The sequence below is a fragment of the Elaeis guineensis genome, chromosome 2 (assembly GCF_000442705.2).
Source record: "Elaeis guineensis isolate ETL-2024a chromosome 2, EG11, whole genome shotgun sequence".
Taxonomy (NCBI): domain Eukaryota; kingdom Viridiplantae; phylum Streptophyta; class Magnoliopsida; order Arecales; family Arecaceae; genus Elaeis; species Elaeis guineensis.
This window is the reverse complement of record NC_025994.2, coordinates 17,907,672-17,928,571: the sequence shown is the minus strand read 5'-3', so window position 1 is coordinate 17,928,571 and position 20,900 is coordinate 17,907,672. Positions and strand designations below refer to the sequence as shown.

The 20,900-nt window shown below is 40.5% G+C and overlaps 1 protein-coding gene across 19 annotated transcripts; it reads left to right on the top strand.

Moving 5' to 3' along the window:
• On the top strand, positions 1–20,053 carry LOC105059230 (uncharacterized). Of its 19 annotated transcripts, none has more exons than XM_073251652.1 (7): positions 1–3,230; positions 12,777–12,869; positions 14,273–14,344; positions 14,651–14,708; positions 14,959–15,045; positions 19,210–19,309; positions 19,629–20,053. In XM_073251652.1, exon 1 carries the CDS (start codon positions 430–432, stop codon positions 3,037–3,039), a length of 2,610 nt encoding a protein of 869 aa, XP_073107753.1. In that variant the 5' UTR covers positions 1–429; the 3' UTR covers positions 3,040–3,230; positions 12,777–12,869; positions 14,273–14,344; positions 14,651–14,708; positions 14,959–15,045; positions 19,210–19,309; positions 19,629–20,053. The 19 variants fall into 19 exon arrangements, with proteins under 19 accessions (XP_073107753.1, XP_029116154.1, XP_073107751.1 ...); XM_029260321.2 differs by having other exon boundaries at positions 14,651–14,782; XM_073251650.1 differs by having other exon boundaries at positions 14,651–14,782; positions 14,904–15,045.
• Positions 20,054–20,900: the final 847 nt, after the last annotated feature.

Genomic DNA, 20,900 nt, shown 5'->3' with positions numbered 1-20,900 from the left:
CGCCCCGCCCCCCCCCCCCCACCCCCCGACCGACGACTCCGACCCACCCGCCTCCTCCTACCCGGCAACCGCGTCGTCTCCCGGCGGCGCCCCAGGCCGTCCTCTTTTTTCTCTCAGGCCGTCAACTCCCACTCCATCCCTCCCCGCCTTCCAAGTCGTCGCCTCCACCTCCAGCGGCCGAACCATCCGGCGGTGCCTCCCTTCCTCGCCCCTTTTCTCCCTCCTCTCGCTGTCGCCACGGCCTCCCACCTCTGGTATCTCTGGCATCCATACCGTGGCCTCACCATCCATCGGACAACCCAACACCACCGCTGGAGTCACCGGTTTCTTTCTCTTATCCTATCTCTCTCCCAAGCATATCGTTTAAGACGAGATTTTGTTTTAGATGCCACCTATTTTTGTTTACAAAGGTTGACTCTGTTTCGTTTCATGCGTCTAACTGTCCTCGAAGATTATTTTTTTCTACTCTCTTCGATTTCGATGCATAAAACCTTAGAAATGTGTTTCAAATCTAGGATTTTTACCCTATCCCATCATGTCAGTTCGACAAAAGCAGCATTTTGGGAATCGTATGTAATCTATAGTCCCATTTCTGATTCATTGGCCCCCAAGAGTCTGTACAAAAATGCGATCTTCTTCTCGTCCGCTCCATCTCTAAACCCTGACCTTAACCCTAACCCGAGCCCTCTTTTGGGTTCCTTGTTTGAGGAGGGGCGCGACTTTGATGATCCATTGGCGAGGGATGGACATACTCATGCAGCAAAAGAGGTTCCAATGGGTAGTCTTGGTGATCCTGGAGAATTTGGTAAAGAATCTAGTCCTGCTAGAGACCCTAATAGTGAACTCAAACCAGATTCTGGCTGCCGTTTTGGAGCATTTGATGATTTTGATGGTGAGGGGGATGAAGATGGGGAATCCGATGACCAAATGGAGGGTGGAGATGGGAATGATGATGATGACTTTAGGGTTTTAGATATATTCGATGGGAATGCTGATCTGAAGGAAGAAAGCAAGGGCTTTGAACAGGAAGAGAAAGATGAATCAAGACACCCTCTGGTTAGAGAGGTATGTAGGTTGATTGGACTCCGGCATTCTTGGAACCCGAAGCTTGAAGGGGAGCTAAGACATCTGCTAAGAAGCCTTAAACCCTCACAGGTCAGTGCTGTCCTCCACTCTCAGCCTGATCAGCGCATTGCTGTGAGCTTCTTCTCCTGGGCTGATCGGCAATGGCGATACCGACATGCCCCAGAGGTCTACTATACCATGCTCGAGATCCTCAGCAAGACAAAGCTGTGCCAGGCATCAAGGCGGATACTAAGGCTGATGATCCGCCGAGGGATTAGTCGGCAACCTGAGGCATTTGCATACTTGATGGTCTCATATAGCCGTGCTGGCAAGTTGAGGAGTGCAATGAGGGTCTTGAATTTGATGCAGAAAGATGGGTGTGGGCCAGATCTTTCTATCTGCAATACTGCAATCCATGTGCTCGTTATGGCTAATCGGTTAGAGAAAGCTTTGAGGTTCCTGGATCGAATGCAGCGTGTTGGTATCACCCCTAATGTCATAACATATAATTGCTTGATAAAGGGTTTTTGTGATGCTCACCGGGTTGAAGATGCGCTTAAGATGATCCAAGAAATGCCTCTTAAGGGTTGCTTGCCAGACAAGATCAGCTACTACACAGTGATAAGCTTCTTATGCAAGGAGAAAATGGTTGGAGAGGTTAGAGAATTGATAAAGAAGATGAAAACAGATGCTAATTTGCTCCCAGATCAAGTTACCTACAATACATTGATCCATGTACTTGCAAAGCATGGGCATGCAGATGAGGCTCTGGAATTCCTGAGGGAATCCGAAGAGAAGGGTTTTCGTGTTGACAAGGTTGGCTTCAGTGCCATTGTGCATTCTTTTTGTTGTGATGGGAGGATGGAGGAGGCGAAAGGGATAGTGAATGAGATGTTTAGAAAGGAGTGTTTTCCTGATGTCGTAACTTACAGCGCAGTTGTCAATGGATTTTGCCGGATAGGGAAGATAGATCAAGCTAGAATGATGCTGAAGCATATGTTTAAGCATGGTTGCAAGCCCAACACTGTCACATACACTGCATTGTTAAATGGGTTGTGCAAAATTGGAAACTCATTGGAGGCCTGGGAAATGCTTAATAAGAGCGAGGAAGAGTGGTGGACGCCAAACAGTACTACATACAGTGTTGTCATGCATGGACTCAGGAGGGAGGGAAAGTTAAAAGAGGCTTGTGATTTAGTCATGCAGATGTTACATAATGGTTTTTTTCCCACCCCGGTTGAGATTAACCTATTGATTCATGCACTCTGCAGGGAGGGCAAAGCAGGTGAGGCAAAGAAGTTCATGGAGGAGTGTCAGAGAAAGGGTTGCACAGTTAATGTGGTGAATTTTACCACTATAATTCATGGATTTTGCCGGGAGGATGATTTGGAGTCTGCACTCTCTTTACTAGATGACATGTATTTGAGTAACAGGCATCCTGATGTAGTAACTTATACAGTTGTGGTGGATGCTTTGGGAAGGAAGGGAAGATTTGAAGAAGCAACAGAACTCATAAAAAAGATGCTCCACAGGGGTTTGGTTCCTACACCAGTTACTTATAGGACAGTTATCCATAGGTATTGCGCAAAAGGTAGAGTAGAAGAGTTACTCAAGTTGCTAGAGAAAATGCTAGTGAGGCAGGAGTTTAGAACGGCATACAATCAGGTCATTGAGAAACTTTGTGGATTTGATAGACTTGATGAGGCTTACAAAGTCTTAGGAAAGGTTTTGAGGACAGCCTCAAATGCAGATGCTGTGTCATGCCATATTTTGATGGATAGTTATCTGACTAAAGGCCTTCCTTTGCAGTCGTACAAAGTAGCATGTCGAATGTTCCATAGAAATTTGATTCCTGATGTGCATTTGTGTCAGAAAGTGAGCAACAAGCTGGTCTCATTGGGACATTCAGATGAGGGTGGAAGACTTATGATTAAGTTTGTTGAGAGAGGACTTATGTTGCCTCAGCATCAGTAGATTTGCTGTGCGATATGAAAGCCTAGGAGGGTTGTTATTCTGACATGAGAATGTACAGGATGCTGGGAGAACTATTACTGAGAAATTTCATGGGTAGAATTCAGCCGCATGACTTCAATGACTTGAATTTGCATAAAGAGACAGCTTGGAGTTTATTATTATTCATGCTGTGACAGGCAGCGTCTGCTGAGGTGTGTATAATATCAATTTATGCACATGAGTCATACATGTCTGTAGGGATATGTATCTGTTTCCGTGCAAAATATGATTACCATGACATAATCCAAATCTTTGTCTGAAATTAAAGGGTCTTTGCCTTTGTCTTAGGATGTTCTATCAGTTTGTCATCCATTTGCAGGACCACAATCATACGACCTTTTACCAGTTCAGCGCATATATATGCTAGTAGATAATGCAACACTTTGCTTGGTATTTGTTGGCATTTTTTCTTTAAATATAAAAGTTTCTTCCTTTAAATGTTTCAGGGAGCATCTCTCCTCTGCACATACCCACACTCTCCCCATCTCTACAGCTACTCCCATCTTTGACAACTACATTTACTTAACTTTTTAGTATAAGGAAGAGAAATAATAGAGGTACACCTCCCAACAGCTGGATTATATTTGTCAAGTTACATAAATAACAAAGGATGTTTTTAATCATGTGAGGAATGCCAGCCAGACACCTCCTCTAATGTGCACAATATGTGCCAAATAGGGGTATTAGTAGATTCCATCCCTAAAACTTGCCTGTGACATTATTGTAGGAGTTGGTGTGGTGCTCTCAAGCCTTGGGAGGCCACAGGAGGAGCCAAGGTGTTGGCTCCGGGAGGCTAGGACCGGTTTGGATCCTAGGATTAGGATAGGAGTGGTCTTAGGATGGAAGCGGTACATAGTTCTCTACGGGCTCGAGGTTCATGCGACGAGGACTTCGAGGGGTTTGGTTGGGACTCCGGATATCTGGGGATATAAGGTGGAGCAAGAAATCAGAGCCAAGGTTGAAGCTGTGGAGGAATAGCAGATTCAGAGGTTTGGGTCGACTCAGACTGAGATTGGATCGACTAATTCGCAGGTGGATCGACTAAGTCGCAGGTCTGGGTCGACTATATCTCAGAAAAACAGAAGACAGGCTTCTCGAAAAAACTGATACGATACGTAGGTTAGTCGACTCAGTGCCAGCCTGAGTCGACTAAGTCCTACATTAGTCGACTCAGTTTGAGACTGGATCGACTCAGTATCGTGGGCAGAGCAGCACGGGTTTTCTGTTTAGGTCTAGCATTGAGTTTTGATTCTAGGATCTTAAGGTCTGATTTGATAAGTCTTAAGGGGGCTAACCAAAGATTTGGACTGGAATTAAATCCAAGGGATGAGAATATGTGAGACATGGGTGTACATGGGTTCGGTGAGTGCTTTCATGTATTGGGTTAGTCTAGGGAGTTTTTTAGACTTGGACCGTTGAACCCATTGTATTGGTATATATCCAGGTCATTGTAATACCAAGAAGAGATGGAATAAACATTGAGCTTTTTCTTCTGAAATCTTAGTCGCCATCTCTCTCTTTCTCTCTCTCTTTTATGTTTTCATCCACGATCCAATCCAGATTTCTGCGTTCTCTTTATTCTTTTCTTCAAGTTTTCTGGATTAACATCCAGATCCACGTAAGACATCGGTCCGCAGTTGGTATCGGAGAGGTATCAGGTTCTAACATTTGGTATCAGAGCTTGACTGAGCATGGAGGAGGAGGAAGAGAAGATCAAGGAGTTGTTTGCAGCAAAAGATCAGTAGCAAGGTTATAAATCTAGGATTTTTTTCAGATTTTGTGAGGAAGGAAGAGATCAGGGGGCTACTGCCCACCATCCCTGTATCAGGTATTTTTCAGATCCATCTTGTGTGCTGTTTTTAATCTAGGTTGATCATGGAAAGCAGCGGGTTGAAGATTGGATTTGAGAGGTTTGATGGAAAGGAAAGTTTCATCATATGGAAGGTGAGGGTGGAGGATCTGCTGGTATAGATGGGATTGGATTCGGCTTTGGAGGATAGACCGGAGGGGATGGATGACAAGCAATGGGTGTTCTTGGAGAAAATGGCATGTGCCACGATTAGGACTTGTCTGACGGATGAGGTGTTATATGGCGTGTTGGAAGAGTGATCACCTAGGGGTCTATGGTCGAGGTTACACATATCGTACATGGGAAAGAATATGTGCAATAAGTTGATACTGAAGAAGCAACTGTACAGCCTCCGGATGTAGGAAGGTGAGGATGTTGCGGGACATTCAGCGGTTCAACCGAATGAGCATGGATTTGCTCAATATTGGGGTGGAGTTTAAAGAGGAGGACAAAAGTTTGCTGCTGTTGTATTTACTATCAGGGAGCTTTGATCCGTTGATAATGATGCTGCTGTACGGTAAGGAGACACTGGTGTACAAGAAGATCGTTTCAGTGCTCAGGTCTAACGAGCAACGGAAATGGATGACGAAGGAGGTCTTCCAAGAGGGTCTTGCAATTTCTGAGAGACCCAAGAGAAGAAGAAAGAAGGGCGAGCAGGTGGGGTGGAGACAGTCCCAGAAGGACAGCAAGGAGGCTAGGAAGTGCTATATGTGGTGTAGTAGGGCATTTTAAGCGGGAATGTCCGTTTAGAAAAAAGGGAGGAGAAAGGAACAGTTTGGATTCTATTGGTTCAGTTGCTGAGTTAGAAGAGTCGAACGAGCTCTTGATGGTTTCGGAGGAGCCTACGAGGTGCAGTGTATCCGAGACGGCTTCGGAGGGATTCGTAGAGTGCGGAGGGTCCGAAGGGGCGGTAATGGTGTTCGAGGTGCAGCGGCAGGCCCATCAAGACAGCATTAGGTGGTTGGCCTTGGGTTGCTCGATTACAGAGTCGGGTACTTCTTTAGCATCAGGGAGACTTCAGGTTTAGATGGAGCGTCGGACAGAGGTGACTTCATAGGTGGAGAGGGATATGGCACGAGTTCAGAGCAGACATGGCTTTGAGGAGATCGTGTCAGGGTATGCAGCGAGTGCCGGCACAGGAACACTGCGGATTCTCCACAAAAGTTCAGGGCAATAGTTGATGCAGATGTCAAGCAAAAGGATGCCTACAAACTCTAGGATGGTGCAAAGGAGCAAGTCAGGTTCTTCAGTGGTGGAGACGATCATCCCAAAGGCCTCAAAGGGAGCTCAGCAGCTGAAGAGGGTTGGCGGTGGCAAGGGCACAAGGGGCAGTTAGGGTATGCAGCGACAGCGGGATCATACGGAAGGACATTGCCAGGTGTGCCAAGATTTGGGCGCATCAAGATGGAGATTGTAGGAGTTGTTGTGGTACTTTCAAGCCTTGGAAGGCTACAGGAGGTGTCAGAGTGTTGGCTTCGGGAGGTTAGGACCGGTTTGGGTCCTAGGACTGGGACAGAAGTGGTCCTAGGATGGAGATGGTGCGTAGTTCTCCACGGACTCGAGGTTCAGACAATGAGGACTTCGAGGGATTTGATTGGGGCTTCGGATACCTGGAGACATAAGGTGGAGTAAGAAATTAGAGCCAGGGTTGAAGCTATGGAGGAATAGCAGATTCAGGGGTTTGGGTCGACTCAACTGAGATTGGATCAACTAAGTCGTAGGTGGGTCGACTCAGTTCCAGTCTGGATCGACTATGTCTCAGAAAAACAGAAGACAGGCTTCTCGAAAAAACTGACACGGTACGTAGGTTAGTCGACTCAGTGTCAGTCTACGTCGACTAAGTTCCAGATTAGTCGACTCAATCTGAGACTGGGTCGACTCAGTGTAGCGGGCAGAGCAGTACGGATTTTCTGTTTGGATCTAGGATGGATTTTGATCCTAGGGTCTTCAGGCTTTGTTTGATAGGTTTTAAGTGGGCTAACCAAGGGTTTGGACTGGGATTAAGTCCAAGGGATGAGAGCATGTGAGACATGGGTGTACATGGGCTCGGTGAGTACTTTCATGTATTGGATTAGCCTAAGAAATTTTTTGGGCTTAGGTTATTGAACCCATTTTATTGGTATATATACAGGTCATTGTAATATCAAGAAAAGATGGAATAAATATTGAACTTTTTCTCCTGAAACCCTAGCCGCCATCTCTCTCTTTCTCTCTCTCACATTCTCATCCACAATCCGATCCAAATTTTCGCATTCTTTTTATTCTCTTCTTCAGGTTTTCTGGATTAACACCCAGATCCACGTGAGACATTGATCCGCAGCTGGTATCGGAGAGGTACTAGGTTCTAACAATTATGAGATTGAACAAATATTATGTGCAAGGTGCATAAAAGTTGAATCCTATAGGTGATATGGTAGTCTTGTTAGTGTATTCTATCAACCAATGTCATTTACAACTATGTCAGACTGCACAAAAATATTTAATTGTTTGCATAGATAGAACACTCTGCTCATGACACTTAGAATCTTAGGTGTTTAACCAGTTTCCCCAATGATCCATTTTAAACTTACAAAATACATGTTAAATCGATATATTAATAATTAATCAGCATTGATAGTGCTACTGTAATGGTAGTGGTCTTCCTAATCAGAAAGGTGATGGAAGGCTTCATTCTCTTGCCCTAACAAGCTCTTGAATTCTAGTTCTTGAAGCTTTTGGTGTGACTTGGTTGAATTTCATCCTTTTTTCCCCTTCCCCCTCTTTAGCTAGAATTCCTTCAGAGGATAAAAAGACAGGAGCATATGGAGGAAAGCCAATAACCTGAGTGATACTAATTCGGACGATGGTTCTCTTTGTATGTATAGATCCACATTTTGCTATTTTTAAGTCATTTAGATTGACTGAATACTTGATGTAATGCTTCCAGGATGTTATAAGAATGAGATTTCTGAATTTAAACTGATGATGTTCTTATTTCCATTTTCTCATTGGTCTTTCGATTTTTTTGGCAATTTTACTCCATAACTTAGTTTTCTCACATTGATTACTGGAATATGTGTTGGGAGATTGGTGTTATCCAGGGGCATGCAGACAAACTAGGTCAGTGGGCATGCTTATTTTCTTTAATTGAACTTAGTTTATGAAGTATGATTCTACTCCACACCCGACCTTGACTTGATGGGAAAAAGATGTCAATGATGATGTATGAAGCAAGATCCACAGAACCAGTACTGGGATCCATGTTGGTCGGTCGGCAGTACGAATCGGTACGGATCCGTGTTGGACTACACCAGCACGAACCAACACAGAAGCAAAGAAAAAAACCGGGGAGGAGGAAAAGATAGAAAGAGAGGAGGGAGAGGGTGGCCAGAGAAGATGCCGGTGGTGGCTGCAGACGGGCTGCAGGCGTGCTCGAAGAGCCGCCAAGGCCTTCGCTTCCTCCGTCAAATCGGAGCCAAAAGAGAGAGACGGAGGAGGAAAAGAAAAGAAGGGAGGAAAAGTGGACGGAGAGGCTGTCGGATGGTGAAATCGTGGCCCGCGGCTCTGTGGGATTGATTCTATTTTATGGATTTTTTAAAAAAAATTCCGACCATAATGAAGTTGGTAACAGGTTTGCTGGTTTCACTTAAGTAAAGCCGGCAATGGGAGTGAAGCCGGCATATCCATTGCCGGCTTCACTATTCATCATCGTTTAAAAATAATGCAATGAACAGGACGGTCGCCCCTAGTTCGTGCTGCGCCTCTGCCCGTGCCTTTTCCGCTATCCGGTGGCTACGGCACCCTCCGATGGCCTCTCTGCTAGTTGCACCTCCCTCCGGTGCTCTCTCTATCTCTCTCGATTAAATGTCCTATCGGATGACACGGAGCTGCGTAGGCCTTCGTGGCCCTCCGACGGCCTCGACGGGCTACTGCCAGTCTTTTGATGGTGTCATCCTCTTTTTTTCTACCCTGCTCTTTCTCTCTTCCTCTCTTTTTCTCTCTCTTCCAATGTTCTGATTGGAAGGCCGAACCATTCCGGTTTGCAGCCGGTACAGTTCGGGATGGTTCGGCGAACCATGCTCGATGAAGTACTCAAAATCATTATTGCCTATATATTTATACGTATATGAAGACAAATAAATAGAACGAGAGAAAGATATGGTCTAGATGCTTAACTTTTGGTCCAATTAACTGAATCTTACTTTTTCATCGGGTACTTTTCAGAAAATTTAATTAAATGGAACCTGTTTTGATGTAGTTCGGTCATCAAGCCGTACAATTTCTGGAGTGCAACCAATTCCATCCATCAATTTGCCTGAATGTTCAGTAAAGTTAAAATGATACTGCTTAGTGGGACTAAACTTAAGTTCTGGTCTAATTCATATATACATACAAATCTCTATAAACTTTTAATCATGGTGGAAACAACTGTTGGTAGATAGAGATTTTTTAAGTAATTAGACTTAAGTTATCGACAAAATAGAATATATCATAGAACACATTTGCATTTTTTGAGATTGATGCATGACAGAGTGATCCAAACATTTTGATGAAGAGTAAAAGCATTTCCATCATAATCATTGGCTGCATAAAAATTAAGTGCTTAACTGAAAGAACAACTTAATAAAACTTGGCTAAGTTCCAAGCAATGTACAATTAACAGTAAGGTTCAGAACAATCTTCTGCTTATCTAATCTTAAATACAACCTGCAACGCTTATCCCATGTACACAAGGTTGGATTATAGATCATGACTTGACCATCGAAGTTAGAGTGCATTCTATTATCTAACTGTTAATTCCGACCATTTAAAAGACCAATTAACGGTCTTATTCGTCCATAGTTTAGGATCTAGCACGTAAGGACAACTCTCCAACAACACACGGACTTGAAAAGGTCTATGGACGAAGAGGAAAGATCTATGGTTTCTCTCCCATGGTAACTAAAAAGAAGTCAGAATCTTTATTCTTTGAAGAAGGAAAGTTTAGAAGTGGAAACTAGAGAAGCTTAAGGGTGTGGTCACACCCTTGGGAGTTGCTATTATGTGTAGAGATAATATACAAGATGCAGATCAGACTTTGGGTAGTAGAATGAGAGATTGAATGTCCTTTGGGGAGTAGGAAACATAGTTTTCTAATTATATTAGTATTTTGAAATAGTTATGCATGTAGGGTGATGTAGTTTGAACAAGGGTCACAATCTCAATACTGGACCTATGCCAGTAGCATGTTGGTATAATGTTGGTATACCTGATATGGGGATTGGCACGGTGTAATGACAGTCTGTATGCCCCTCATGCTGTATTGGATCAGTACTAGTAAGGTATGGTCTGCACTGGTGTTGCGAACCTTGGTTTGAAGAACTATCAGAGTTATTTTGATTTAGAGAAAAGATATTGGCATTTGGTCAGTCCCCTTGTTCTCCCTCTATTTGATCTTTTCTTCTCGGTTCTATCTCCCAAATTCCTTCGCTAATTTCATTTTTTCCTCCCTCTGGCTTGTTAATCCAATGCCCTGTTTGCTTGGGAAATTGGGATGCAATAACCCCATTTCACCCAATTGGCATTCCCAGGTTGTTCAAGAATTGTTTATCAAAGGCAGGGTTATTTCCTGGAATTCATAATTATTGGGGATTACTTATTCCATGAGGAGGGATGGAATTTGGCATACTGAGGGGAGGAGGAATTTGTTGCTTCCTATTTTTTCAATTCAGACTTGGAAGTCTTAATGCTACCACCCAAAATCGAGGCTTATCCCAGGTATCCAGAATATGAAGAGTATGAATACCTATTCCAGATTTTTAAACCAATGTCACCCTTATATTTTTGTGATTTGTCTTTCTTGCTGCTTCTTTTAATTTTGATATTGATTTAGAGAACATATTTCATTGAATCAAGGGACTGGTGCTTCCTACTTCTGTTCACTTCTTTCAATACATTTTGTCTGATTCTATTGAAAAAATCATTAGAAATATAGTTTGTATTGATATTTTTGCAAAACTAGCTCTTGGCACTGGAGACAGACTGACACATAAAATGCAGGCCTTCTCAGATTCCTGTAAAATTTTTAAGATCTGGTTTTCTAACATCCTTAGGGACCATCAGAAACAAATCGAAGATTTATATATCCTCTTGGATCTGTGTAGTAGACAAGAAAATCTTTCCTGCTTTATTTTCTATAAAATGATAGCAAGATGATTAGTTAAAGCTAAGCCCTTAATTTGTTGACCATGTACCCTGCATCACTGGTCATCCAAAAATTTATTATGTCAGCAAGATGAGGTAGTGAAAATGTTATTGCCATGTGAATTTGTGATAGTTGCTCTTGTCATATCTTGTAGTGGGGCGCACATATGTGTGATGGCAATGATTACTTATTATTGGAATTAATTTCCATTCGGCTTCAGAAATTTTTTTTTTTATGAAACTAGTTAATCAGTAACTGGGGTGTCCTCTTTCAGTTAGAGCAACTCTTATTCACTCTATGCGCTTCAAATGTGCAATACAAATGGTGTCCATATGAAATATGTATTTTGCTTTACACTGTTTATTCACTTACCTGAGATTTCCAAGTTTAAATGTGATGATATTGTATTATCACGTAGATTATTTGCAAAACCAATCTGTAGTGGGTTATTGTAGATACTTAGCAGGCAAATAAAGTCATATATACGTATTCACCATGCTCTGCTTAAACCAATTTTGTTCCAATCCTGAATTTTCTAGACAGATCAGACCCAGGCATTTCAATCTTCTGTTTTAAGGGTGCAGACTGCTTCTGGATCTCTCTATGCATTGTTGTCACCCTTCCTGTCTGCTGGGTGCTGATGTAACAGTTTTGGTTCTGACAAATAGTAGGATTGTGTTCTTGTGCCTTTAAGCATATTCGTTGTGACTTGTGTGTTGATGATTCAGCAAAAGTGGCTATTCTTATTGAAGCACTGGTTTTGATGTGCTCTTGACTTTTCTAAGGGAATATCTTCTTCTCTTGGATGCTCTAAGATGATTCACTACTGCAGCTTAATGGAAGAGAGCGTGAATTAAAATCAGTTTGGCCTGCAAGGGTGTTATCGATGATGTTCAGGCATCTTCTCTACAGCTTCATTTAGGTTGGGAATTCTGAATACAAAGTCTGCTAGGCATTACAAGCGTGCTAGTTGATCCCCCTTTGAAGCCATGCAGATTTGGTCAACAAGTCCGTGGTTCCTGGTTGAGCTGAATGCATATTCAACCATAGAATATATGCACTTAATTTTTTACCTTTATCTCATTGTAAAGCATATGACTCAGCATTATGGTTGAGAAAGATGTGGGAGCTCCACCTAGGATTTTCATAAAAAGCAACTGCATTGTCAATGGTATTTTCTCTTGGTTAAATTATATGCCAGACTACATTACTCAGTCAACCATTAAATAATCACTTATTTGCTGTGGTAGATATGATCCAACTTATTGTTTATGATTCTTGAACATTTAGTTGTTTTACCATAAACTATCTCAACTGTTTGTCTTTATTTTCCTTCATGGCTGCATCTAGATCAAAGAGAATCATTTCTTCTATTTCTACTAATATTTCACTTAAGCATGCTTTCATTGTTTGTATTAGTATGTCTGCTAACTTAAGGAAGATATCTCACATTTTCTGTGCATTTCTAGGAGTAAAGGGCATAAGCATTTCCATGATTTTGAATAACCTTTGTAGAGTGGATAAAATTTGTTTAGCTTGCCAGTCTTTTGATTCAAAAGAGTTCCATGCTATGCCATTTTAAGTACATGAAGAGGATTCCATCTATTGTTTTTCCATAACTATCGAAGTTCTAATATACGTATGAAGACTTGTTGATGTGTCTATTACCTTTGTGTGGATTAGTAGGCATTGGGCTTCACAGAATCATTTTTTTGGGGTTCACATGGCATACGTGACATCAGATATCAGATTGATCAAGAGCGGAACTCTCCGGCTGAGGTATTTACTCTACTTTGTCGTTGTTATTTCATAACTGATCCCACTTAATGTGTTGCTTCTATGGATTAAATTAAAAGTTAGATAGAAAAGAAATAGCCAGTGTAGTGCAGACGTTTGACACAAAGTACAGTATCTGCAGCTTGCATTAAACACTTTTGGTACTGATTATGCCATCAAAAGATAACATACCATATCATCTAATAGCATACTGAAAAATGCTGATTGGAGAGTGGCATAGTTGAGGACAGGAGGCAGTAGATGTTTATGAAAATGTGTATGTGAGAGAGAATTAAATCCCATTCTCCTTTTTTCTATTAAAATGGCACATAGTAATCATTTATGAAAAGCTGTATCTACGAACAATGAAGATGCTGGAGATTTCGGTTCCATCCAATTGACTAGATACCATTTTCAGCCTTCAATGGTTTAGTATTTGATTGGATACTCCAACCATGCTATCCTTGCATGTCATGGTTTCCTCCTTGAGATGTTTTACATGGACATTTATATAGTGCTGGACATGAATGCTGTAAATATTGCAAACCAGGCAAATATGTCATACATCACAACTATGTCTAAGAAATCAAACGAGACACACCAGAGTGGGCTGACTTTTTTTCTATCCAGCATATCTTCATCTATGGACTAAAATAATACAAAATGGGAAGAACCTTTATTTGTTTTCACTATTCAGATTCCAGCATCCTTTTTTGTCATTTTGCTCCTTCAAAGGCTACATCACTGTCATGTGAATTCGTTTGTCTTATATCTTTCAATTATGTAGGATTTCTCTGCTCTATCTTTTTTCTTAATCCTTTATTCATGGTTCCCTGTTGTTGTTGTATCCGGCCTTCCTTATGCGGTCCAAAAGATGATCTCAGTGAAGCATTCCTTGCAGTCAGATACTCCTTTCCGGAGGAACATAATTCATCATGTATTTTGTATGCCTAATACAACCCTGCGAAAAAATGATTTATAACATCCTGACTTATGTATATAAGGGATAATTTGTATCTCAAAAATCATTTAATTTTTCATTGTAATGCTTGACATAGAAGATTGTAAAGGAATTATCATTTTCTTTTACACGTGATGATACTTGCAAGTATTGATAAGCAAAAATTAAATGATTCTCATGCTTGGATAGATCATTTGTTTTTATCAGGAAACTTTGGATCCATTTTCCCTTGTTGCTGATGAATTGTTCATCATTGCAAATAGACTTCGTGCAATGGTGGTTGCCAAGATGTGTGGTTTACCATGTTTTTTCTGACTATTCATGTCATTTATTTTATTTTTCTAATTTCCTAAAGATATAACATGTTTGGTGCATGACGGGAAGTGCAATTCATTTTAGAAACTTGCTTTATGATTATGATAACTGGATGCTATGTTTCCTACAGGTCCCAAAGCTAGCATCAGCTGCTGAATACTTTTTCAAAATGGGTGTTGAAGGAAAAAGATTCCGTCCCACAGTAAAGCCTCACTAGCTGAATATTACAATCTGTAACATATTCTGAAACAAAATGTCTGTCTACGTCATATGCTTTTAGCAGCCTGTTGTATGCTTCATTCTGTTTTAATTATCTGTTATGCATTATATGTCATTTCTGTTGATTACTAAATCACAAGTATCAAGAATAATTTCTGTACAACCATATTAGTTTATTTACTTTATGGTTGATGAAAGAAAGAGCCCGATAAATCATGTTGGTAATATTCATTTAGCTTCATACCCATTCTCATTGATGCATGGATTTGCTGACTAGCAGTTTTTACAGGTCTTGTTGTTGATGACATCAGCTTTGAATATGCCCCTACCACATTCAGTTGCCGATGGTGTGTTTCATACCTTACCAAATGAATTGCATTCAAGACAACAGTGAATTGCAGAAATTACTGAAATGATTCATGTTGGTAGTCGAAACAGCACCTTGTGTTTGCTTTCCCTTTTATGACATTTATACTTGTGACTTTTTATCATTGGTGTGCCATCTTGTCATCCTGAAATTTGTTCAATGCATATATCTGCAGGCCAAAATTTGTTTTCTGCTGTCATTAATGAGCTTCTTCCCATTCATTGTGCTAGGTGGCTAGCCTTCTTCGTGATGACGTCTTGGATGACACAGAAACAAGGCATGGTGTTGGTTCATTGAATTTTGTTATGGGAAACAAGGTATTGCATTGGCTTTACTTCTAATGCTTATGATATTATGATACTAATGAACAAATTTAAATTTCTTTGATATAATTAAGGACTAATTGATGTTCATATAAAGGTAACTAGCAGTCAAAAGTGAGATGTAAGTTTATGACTTACAAGCATGACATATTGACTTTTCATTTTTAAGGCAGACTATAGGCACATTAAGTGTAAAAAGATAAATCTTGTACAGAAATGAAAAAATGATGGATCAAAAATTTGGAGACAGAGGTTAAGAGATTTTTTTCCAATTTTACCCATAGTCTCAATCTATAACACAAAGTTTTAGTAAATAAATTTCTTTTTCAATATGGGCAAATTGTCCAAACTCAGGCCTAGCAGTGTTACCGGGACACGGCATTTTTGGGGACTTGATATGACACTAAATATGGCTTGATACACTGTAGATATGCAACCAAAGCAGTTTCCACAGCTTACATATCGTCCAAATTGTTGATTCCAAAGACTCTGCAATCAATGATCGAGCTCATCTCCCAATCTAACAGATAACTTAGGCTTTGTTTGGCCTCTCGCCTCTCATCCATCCACTACTTGATGGAATGGATGAAGAAGAGAAATGAAGGAAGAGGTGAAGATCAGCAAACAGGGGAAAAATGTAAAAGAAAAAATAAAAAATAGATAGAAGAAAAGAGCGAAGAGGGGATATGGCATAGCGATGACCATTAACAAATAAATAAGTGCAAAGAAAAGAGAGGAGGGAGCAGGGCATACCATCCTTTGACCCATCCCCCACATCTATCAGCAGTCTTCTCTTCTTCTATCCCCTAGCCCGGTACCCCTAAACAGGAGCTGTTGGGACTTGAGATATATTATTCTTTTCTTTCTCTAATTTGAGGCTATTGGAATATGAAATATTTATTTTGTCTTAATAATGTGATAGATATAGCCGTGTTCCTGTATCCATACTTTCTGAGATTGCCATGTCAGGTTCTTCAGTACACTTCGACACTTGAACTGATATAGCCCAAATTGTACCGAGTAAGCCAAGAATTGGAGCAAGATTGGGCTCTAATTTGGTCGCATGTCGGAACCTACAAGGACTAGGTGCTACCAACCAGTTCTACCTAGTTTTAGACAGTATTGGTTGGTTCCCCTCCATCCTCTCCCATGCAATGTCGAATTGCTTGTATAAATACTCTGCTTCCCTCTTTTCTCCGAAGAAAAAAATAGCGTTGGTTTAGCTTTAGGCCCAAACTCTTCCCATGGTGATCTTTTCTTCCTTGTCCCTTGCCACTCTCTCTCTCCTCTCCCCACTCCCTCCAATCCAAACCTCATTATGCCTCTGCCTCTCTCATGAGATCTTGATCTTCGAGCCTCCCAAATCCGTCCAAAATCAAAACTTTTCTTCGTTTTCTTGGAAGTCAAAGCTCCTGGAGGTGTTTTTAAAAAAGCTCTTCATGATCTCTCTTGATCTGCCCTGATCTGCCTCCATTTAGCCTCAAAGAGATCTTCCTTGTTTTCTAGCACTTAAAGGCCCTGCTGGATGATGTTCCACCCAAAGCTGAGTGTGGCTCCTCCTCTAGGTTGAGAACATGGCTAATGAGTTACACAAAGCTCACTCTTGAGCTCTCCACTTTTCTGAATATTCTACCTTAAGTAGAGCTCTGTTTTGTGGAATATAAGGGATCAAGTGATGCAGGACCAAATTGGGATGACCTGCGTTGTGTATGAGGACCCTGCGGATTAGATGGCATAGGGTTTGAAATCAGCTTTATTGCTTTTTGTCCAAGTCCCAAGAGCATGACAGCCAAATATAAAACTGAATTTAGGTCAATGGTAGATCAAAAGAATGTTTGAAGTGAGGGAGGATGGTAGAAAGAGGTCCCAAACAGATTTAGGTCTAAATTGAAAACTCAGTTGTAGAGTTGCAATCAGATTTCAACAAATTATAATTGCAGAATCAAACAGAACATATCATACTGAATTTAGCAATGAACTAGAGGAATCTGTAGTGGAATTTAGAAGGAAAAAATCGATATATTTAAACCTAGCAGATGATAAAGCAGGGATGAAGTTTGTTGACTGAAATCTGATGACCAATTAAATAGTATCAACGGTAAACTATAAATAGTATATAAGATGAATAGAGATGAAAACATAACTAATGGAGAGAGTAGAAGTAATAGAAAAAGAAAAGATCTAGAAAAGAGAGGGGAGAGAAGGGCCGCCGAACCAGGCTCCAAAGAAGCAAGTTTGTCATTCATAAGAAATTCTGCATACAATGCTTTTTAAGATGTTTCGTTTTGGATCCTTCATACTAAGGGTCCATTTGTCATCCCAACACTTAGTATGCCCCTGGTGCCCTATACCATTTCAGTACTGATATGGTGCACTGTGTCGCCTGGCATGCGTCAGTACCAACTAGTATGGCATACCATGCTTTCCTATCCAAAACACATCAATAATAGAAATAAAGTACATAAACCTAAATAATTTTCAAACCAAGGTTCACAATCTCAGTACCTGGTATCATACTGGTGGGTTACTAGTTCGGTACGACGTGGGTTAGTACACTATGGTACACACTCCATACTGAGATAGCTTTCAAGCTATTTTTCTCATTTTTCTTACCACTGTACAACTCGAAACAAGTTGGTACAGGACCTAATCTGATCAAAATAGTATTTTCATGCTGGTTCCAACTTGTTACGGCACAGTATGCCCCAATGGGCAGTTTGCGGCAGTATGGCAAACATTATTCTACACCAAATAAAATTGAAAATCTTGGATTATTGGGTTTTAAGCTCTAGGATCATCTGGTCATCGATACATGGCTGGCATGGTCCAACATATCATGTATTGGAATAGGACTGTAATTGTATTGAATAGGCACCTGGCTGGTACAATGCCTGGTAGTGGTGCAACCAACTTTGGTCATGTTAAATGTCTTCAAGTGTCTTTTGATGTTATCCTTGTAAAGATATCTGCATCAATATTATCTCTTTTGTTTGAGAAAAGCGACTATAGAGGCTCTTGCTATTATTTCTTTTGTCTCGAAGGAAACCTATGGGATTTTCTTGGAGCTACCTCTGCATGCGAACACATCACATTTGCATGCAATGGTTATTCAGGAATTATTTTATTATAAAATTTATGAGCCTACTATAAAAGTGCAATATGATTCATTTATATATGTAAAACCTTATGAACACCAAGATATAATTTTTCAGAATCAGATTTTGCTGTTTAAGCTGATTCATCGCCATTTTGATATTCCTTTGACTTTTATTAATACTGATTATGTATTTGAAAATAAAAAACATGAATGGGTCACTTTCTGCAGTCACTACTGTCCCTGTCTGTGCAAAATACTGGCTTTTACCACTAGGGCCATTTGGCCGTTTAGTGTTCTTTCATCGGTGACATCCTGAAAAGATACATTTCTTGAAGGTCTTTCCATTTTTAGAAGAAGAGGAAGAAATAATGGAATAAATAACAGTGGAAGAAATAACTGAAGAGTCTTCATATGATATCCACTCCAAATTCATCTGTTCGTGTCTATTTATTAATACATGTTTTCCTTTAATAATTCACCATTCTTTGCCTAAATCTCTCTCTCTCTCTCTCTCTCTCTCTCTGGTGCGCGCACACACACACACATACAATAAACAGAGAAGTTATACAACCCAAATAATGGAATTGCACATTCCGAAGTTGTTGTACTATAATATGGATGTAGAGTTCAGTTATAATCCATTCACTAAAATAGTGGAGTTATGGGATGGAGATTGAATTCTTCTACTTGAATGATTTATAATTTGATGAGAATATCTCTTTTTAATGTATGTCATAATAGAAGAGTATTTCTAGGTTTTTAATTTTGTGCTTCTAATTATAATACTACATGCACAAGCCACTTGTACTCTAGTTATCTACTAGCTATAATATGATGTGAATATGATATAAGTTTTTGGCTGGTTTAATCTTACCTTTCTTAGGTCCTTCCTATTTTTCTTTCTGTGGTAGTTTTTGACCTAGAAGCTATCATGCCTTTGACAGTTGCTGAAGCTTGTTGATTTTCTAAATTTATCCTATGAACAAATGCTGGACTCAGTGAATTGATATGCCTTACATACGTTGTAATAAATTGTATCATAACAATCTTTGATCTTACAGGGAACTGTAACAGCTTCCATATTATTTGCAATAGAAGAGTGCACTCAGCTGCGTGAGCTTTGTAGAACGAGGCTTTGACAACCCTGACGATGTTGATGCTGTAAGTTTATGCAGCCTTGCGGTCATGTTTCATATTCCGGGACCTTTCCCTTTCTTTTTTGCCTTGCTACAGGAGACAATGGAATAATTTGAACCTACCAGTCAGCATCCAGCATGTCAGGGACTTTACATGTGTGCCTACATAATCATTACAAACATGCAATATAATATCAAAGTATTAAATACTACTTTTGAATCAAAATGTGCTTGCTGATGGTTTATCGTAGAATGTCGAATTCAATAAGTTAATATTCATCTAGATGGAAAAAGAATATTTCTGGACACAGTAATTGAATAATTTTCCTTTAAACAAACTTCAGGCTCTCGACCACCTTGGGAAGAGTCGGGGAATCCAGAGAACAAAGGAACTAGGTCAAGAGCATGCAAACCGTGCTGTGAAAGCAATCGAAGCTCTTCCTTACAGTGATGATGAGGATATCCAGATGTCAAGGCGTGCTCTCGTGGATCTTACTTATAGAGTCATCACAAGAACAAAGTGAAAACACCCATCTGCCGTGCTGAGAAAGCCCGACTGTCTTCACCTATGTTCTGAAAATCTGGATTTATTGTTGCCTTTGTTTCCTGTCAAATCACTGCCCATTCTATTCATACTTATCCCTTGGCTCTGAAGATCCAAATGGTCATGTAGTTCAAATTTATTGATTTTTTGGCATAAGTTACAGCTCTCATAGGTGTAATCTATTCATTCAGACAAACGCCTTGGCCCGTGGCTGGTTTTGGATAATCAGGTCTCATGCTTCGTTTCTGACCTCCAAGAAAATATTATGCACCAATACTCGGCAGTAGATGACTTGTATCAGCTAAAACGGTTGTGTTTCTTCTATTTCATCAGGGAAACATAGTTTGTACCAGTTTCTCACTGAGAGGTTAAAGACCAAGTGATGATTCCTTCTTCAGAATAGCAAGGTTGTGGCATAACCACCAATCTGGATCTCACTTTTAGTGTTGAGTTGCACAGCTCCTGCAAGACACTGTAGCGGAGGAGCGGCAGCCACGCAGGGTGGAGAGGCGGCATCTGTGGGTGCCGTTGCACCGACTGCGGCGGCATGCTGTTGTCGGTGCCGTCCGCACAAGCACTTCAGGCATGGCCGTGCATTGAAGACCCAAGTTGCATGCACTCATGGCTCCGTCGTCCGCAGCGAGCATGGCCAATGTGGCACCATTCACCACACGTGGTGGCAGGCATTGCACAACCCTACACCGTCTGGTGCACTGGCGGCCCCTTGCGATGGGTGCGCTGATGTTAACCTAACGTCAAAGATCCCAAATATTTAATAGACTGATCACGTCGTAAATTGATCCATAAAATACTCCCTCGATGTCTTGCCTTGCGTTTGATTGATGAAAATAGTGGGGCATTTCGTTTTATAAAAAAATTGAGATTTTTTCGTCCTATAAAATTTAAAATTTTAATCTTAGAAAAAAAAAATAAGTATACAGAAAAAATAATATTTCTGTTCATTATTTACATTTTACAGAATAATTTTTATTTCAGAATGTGCAATAAGATAAAAATAAAAAAGATAATAGTTATTATTTGTATTATAACAGACCATGTTATAACATAAATG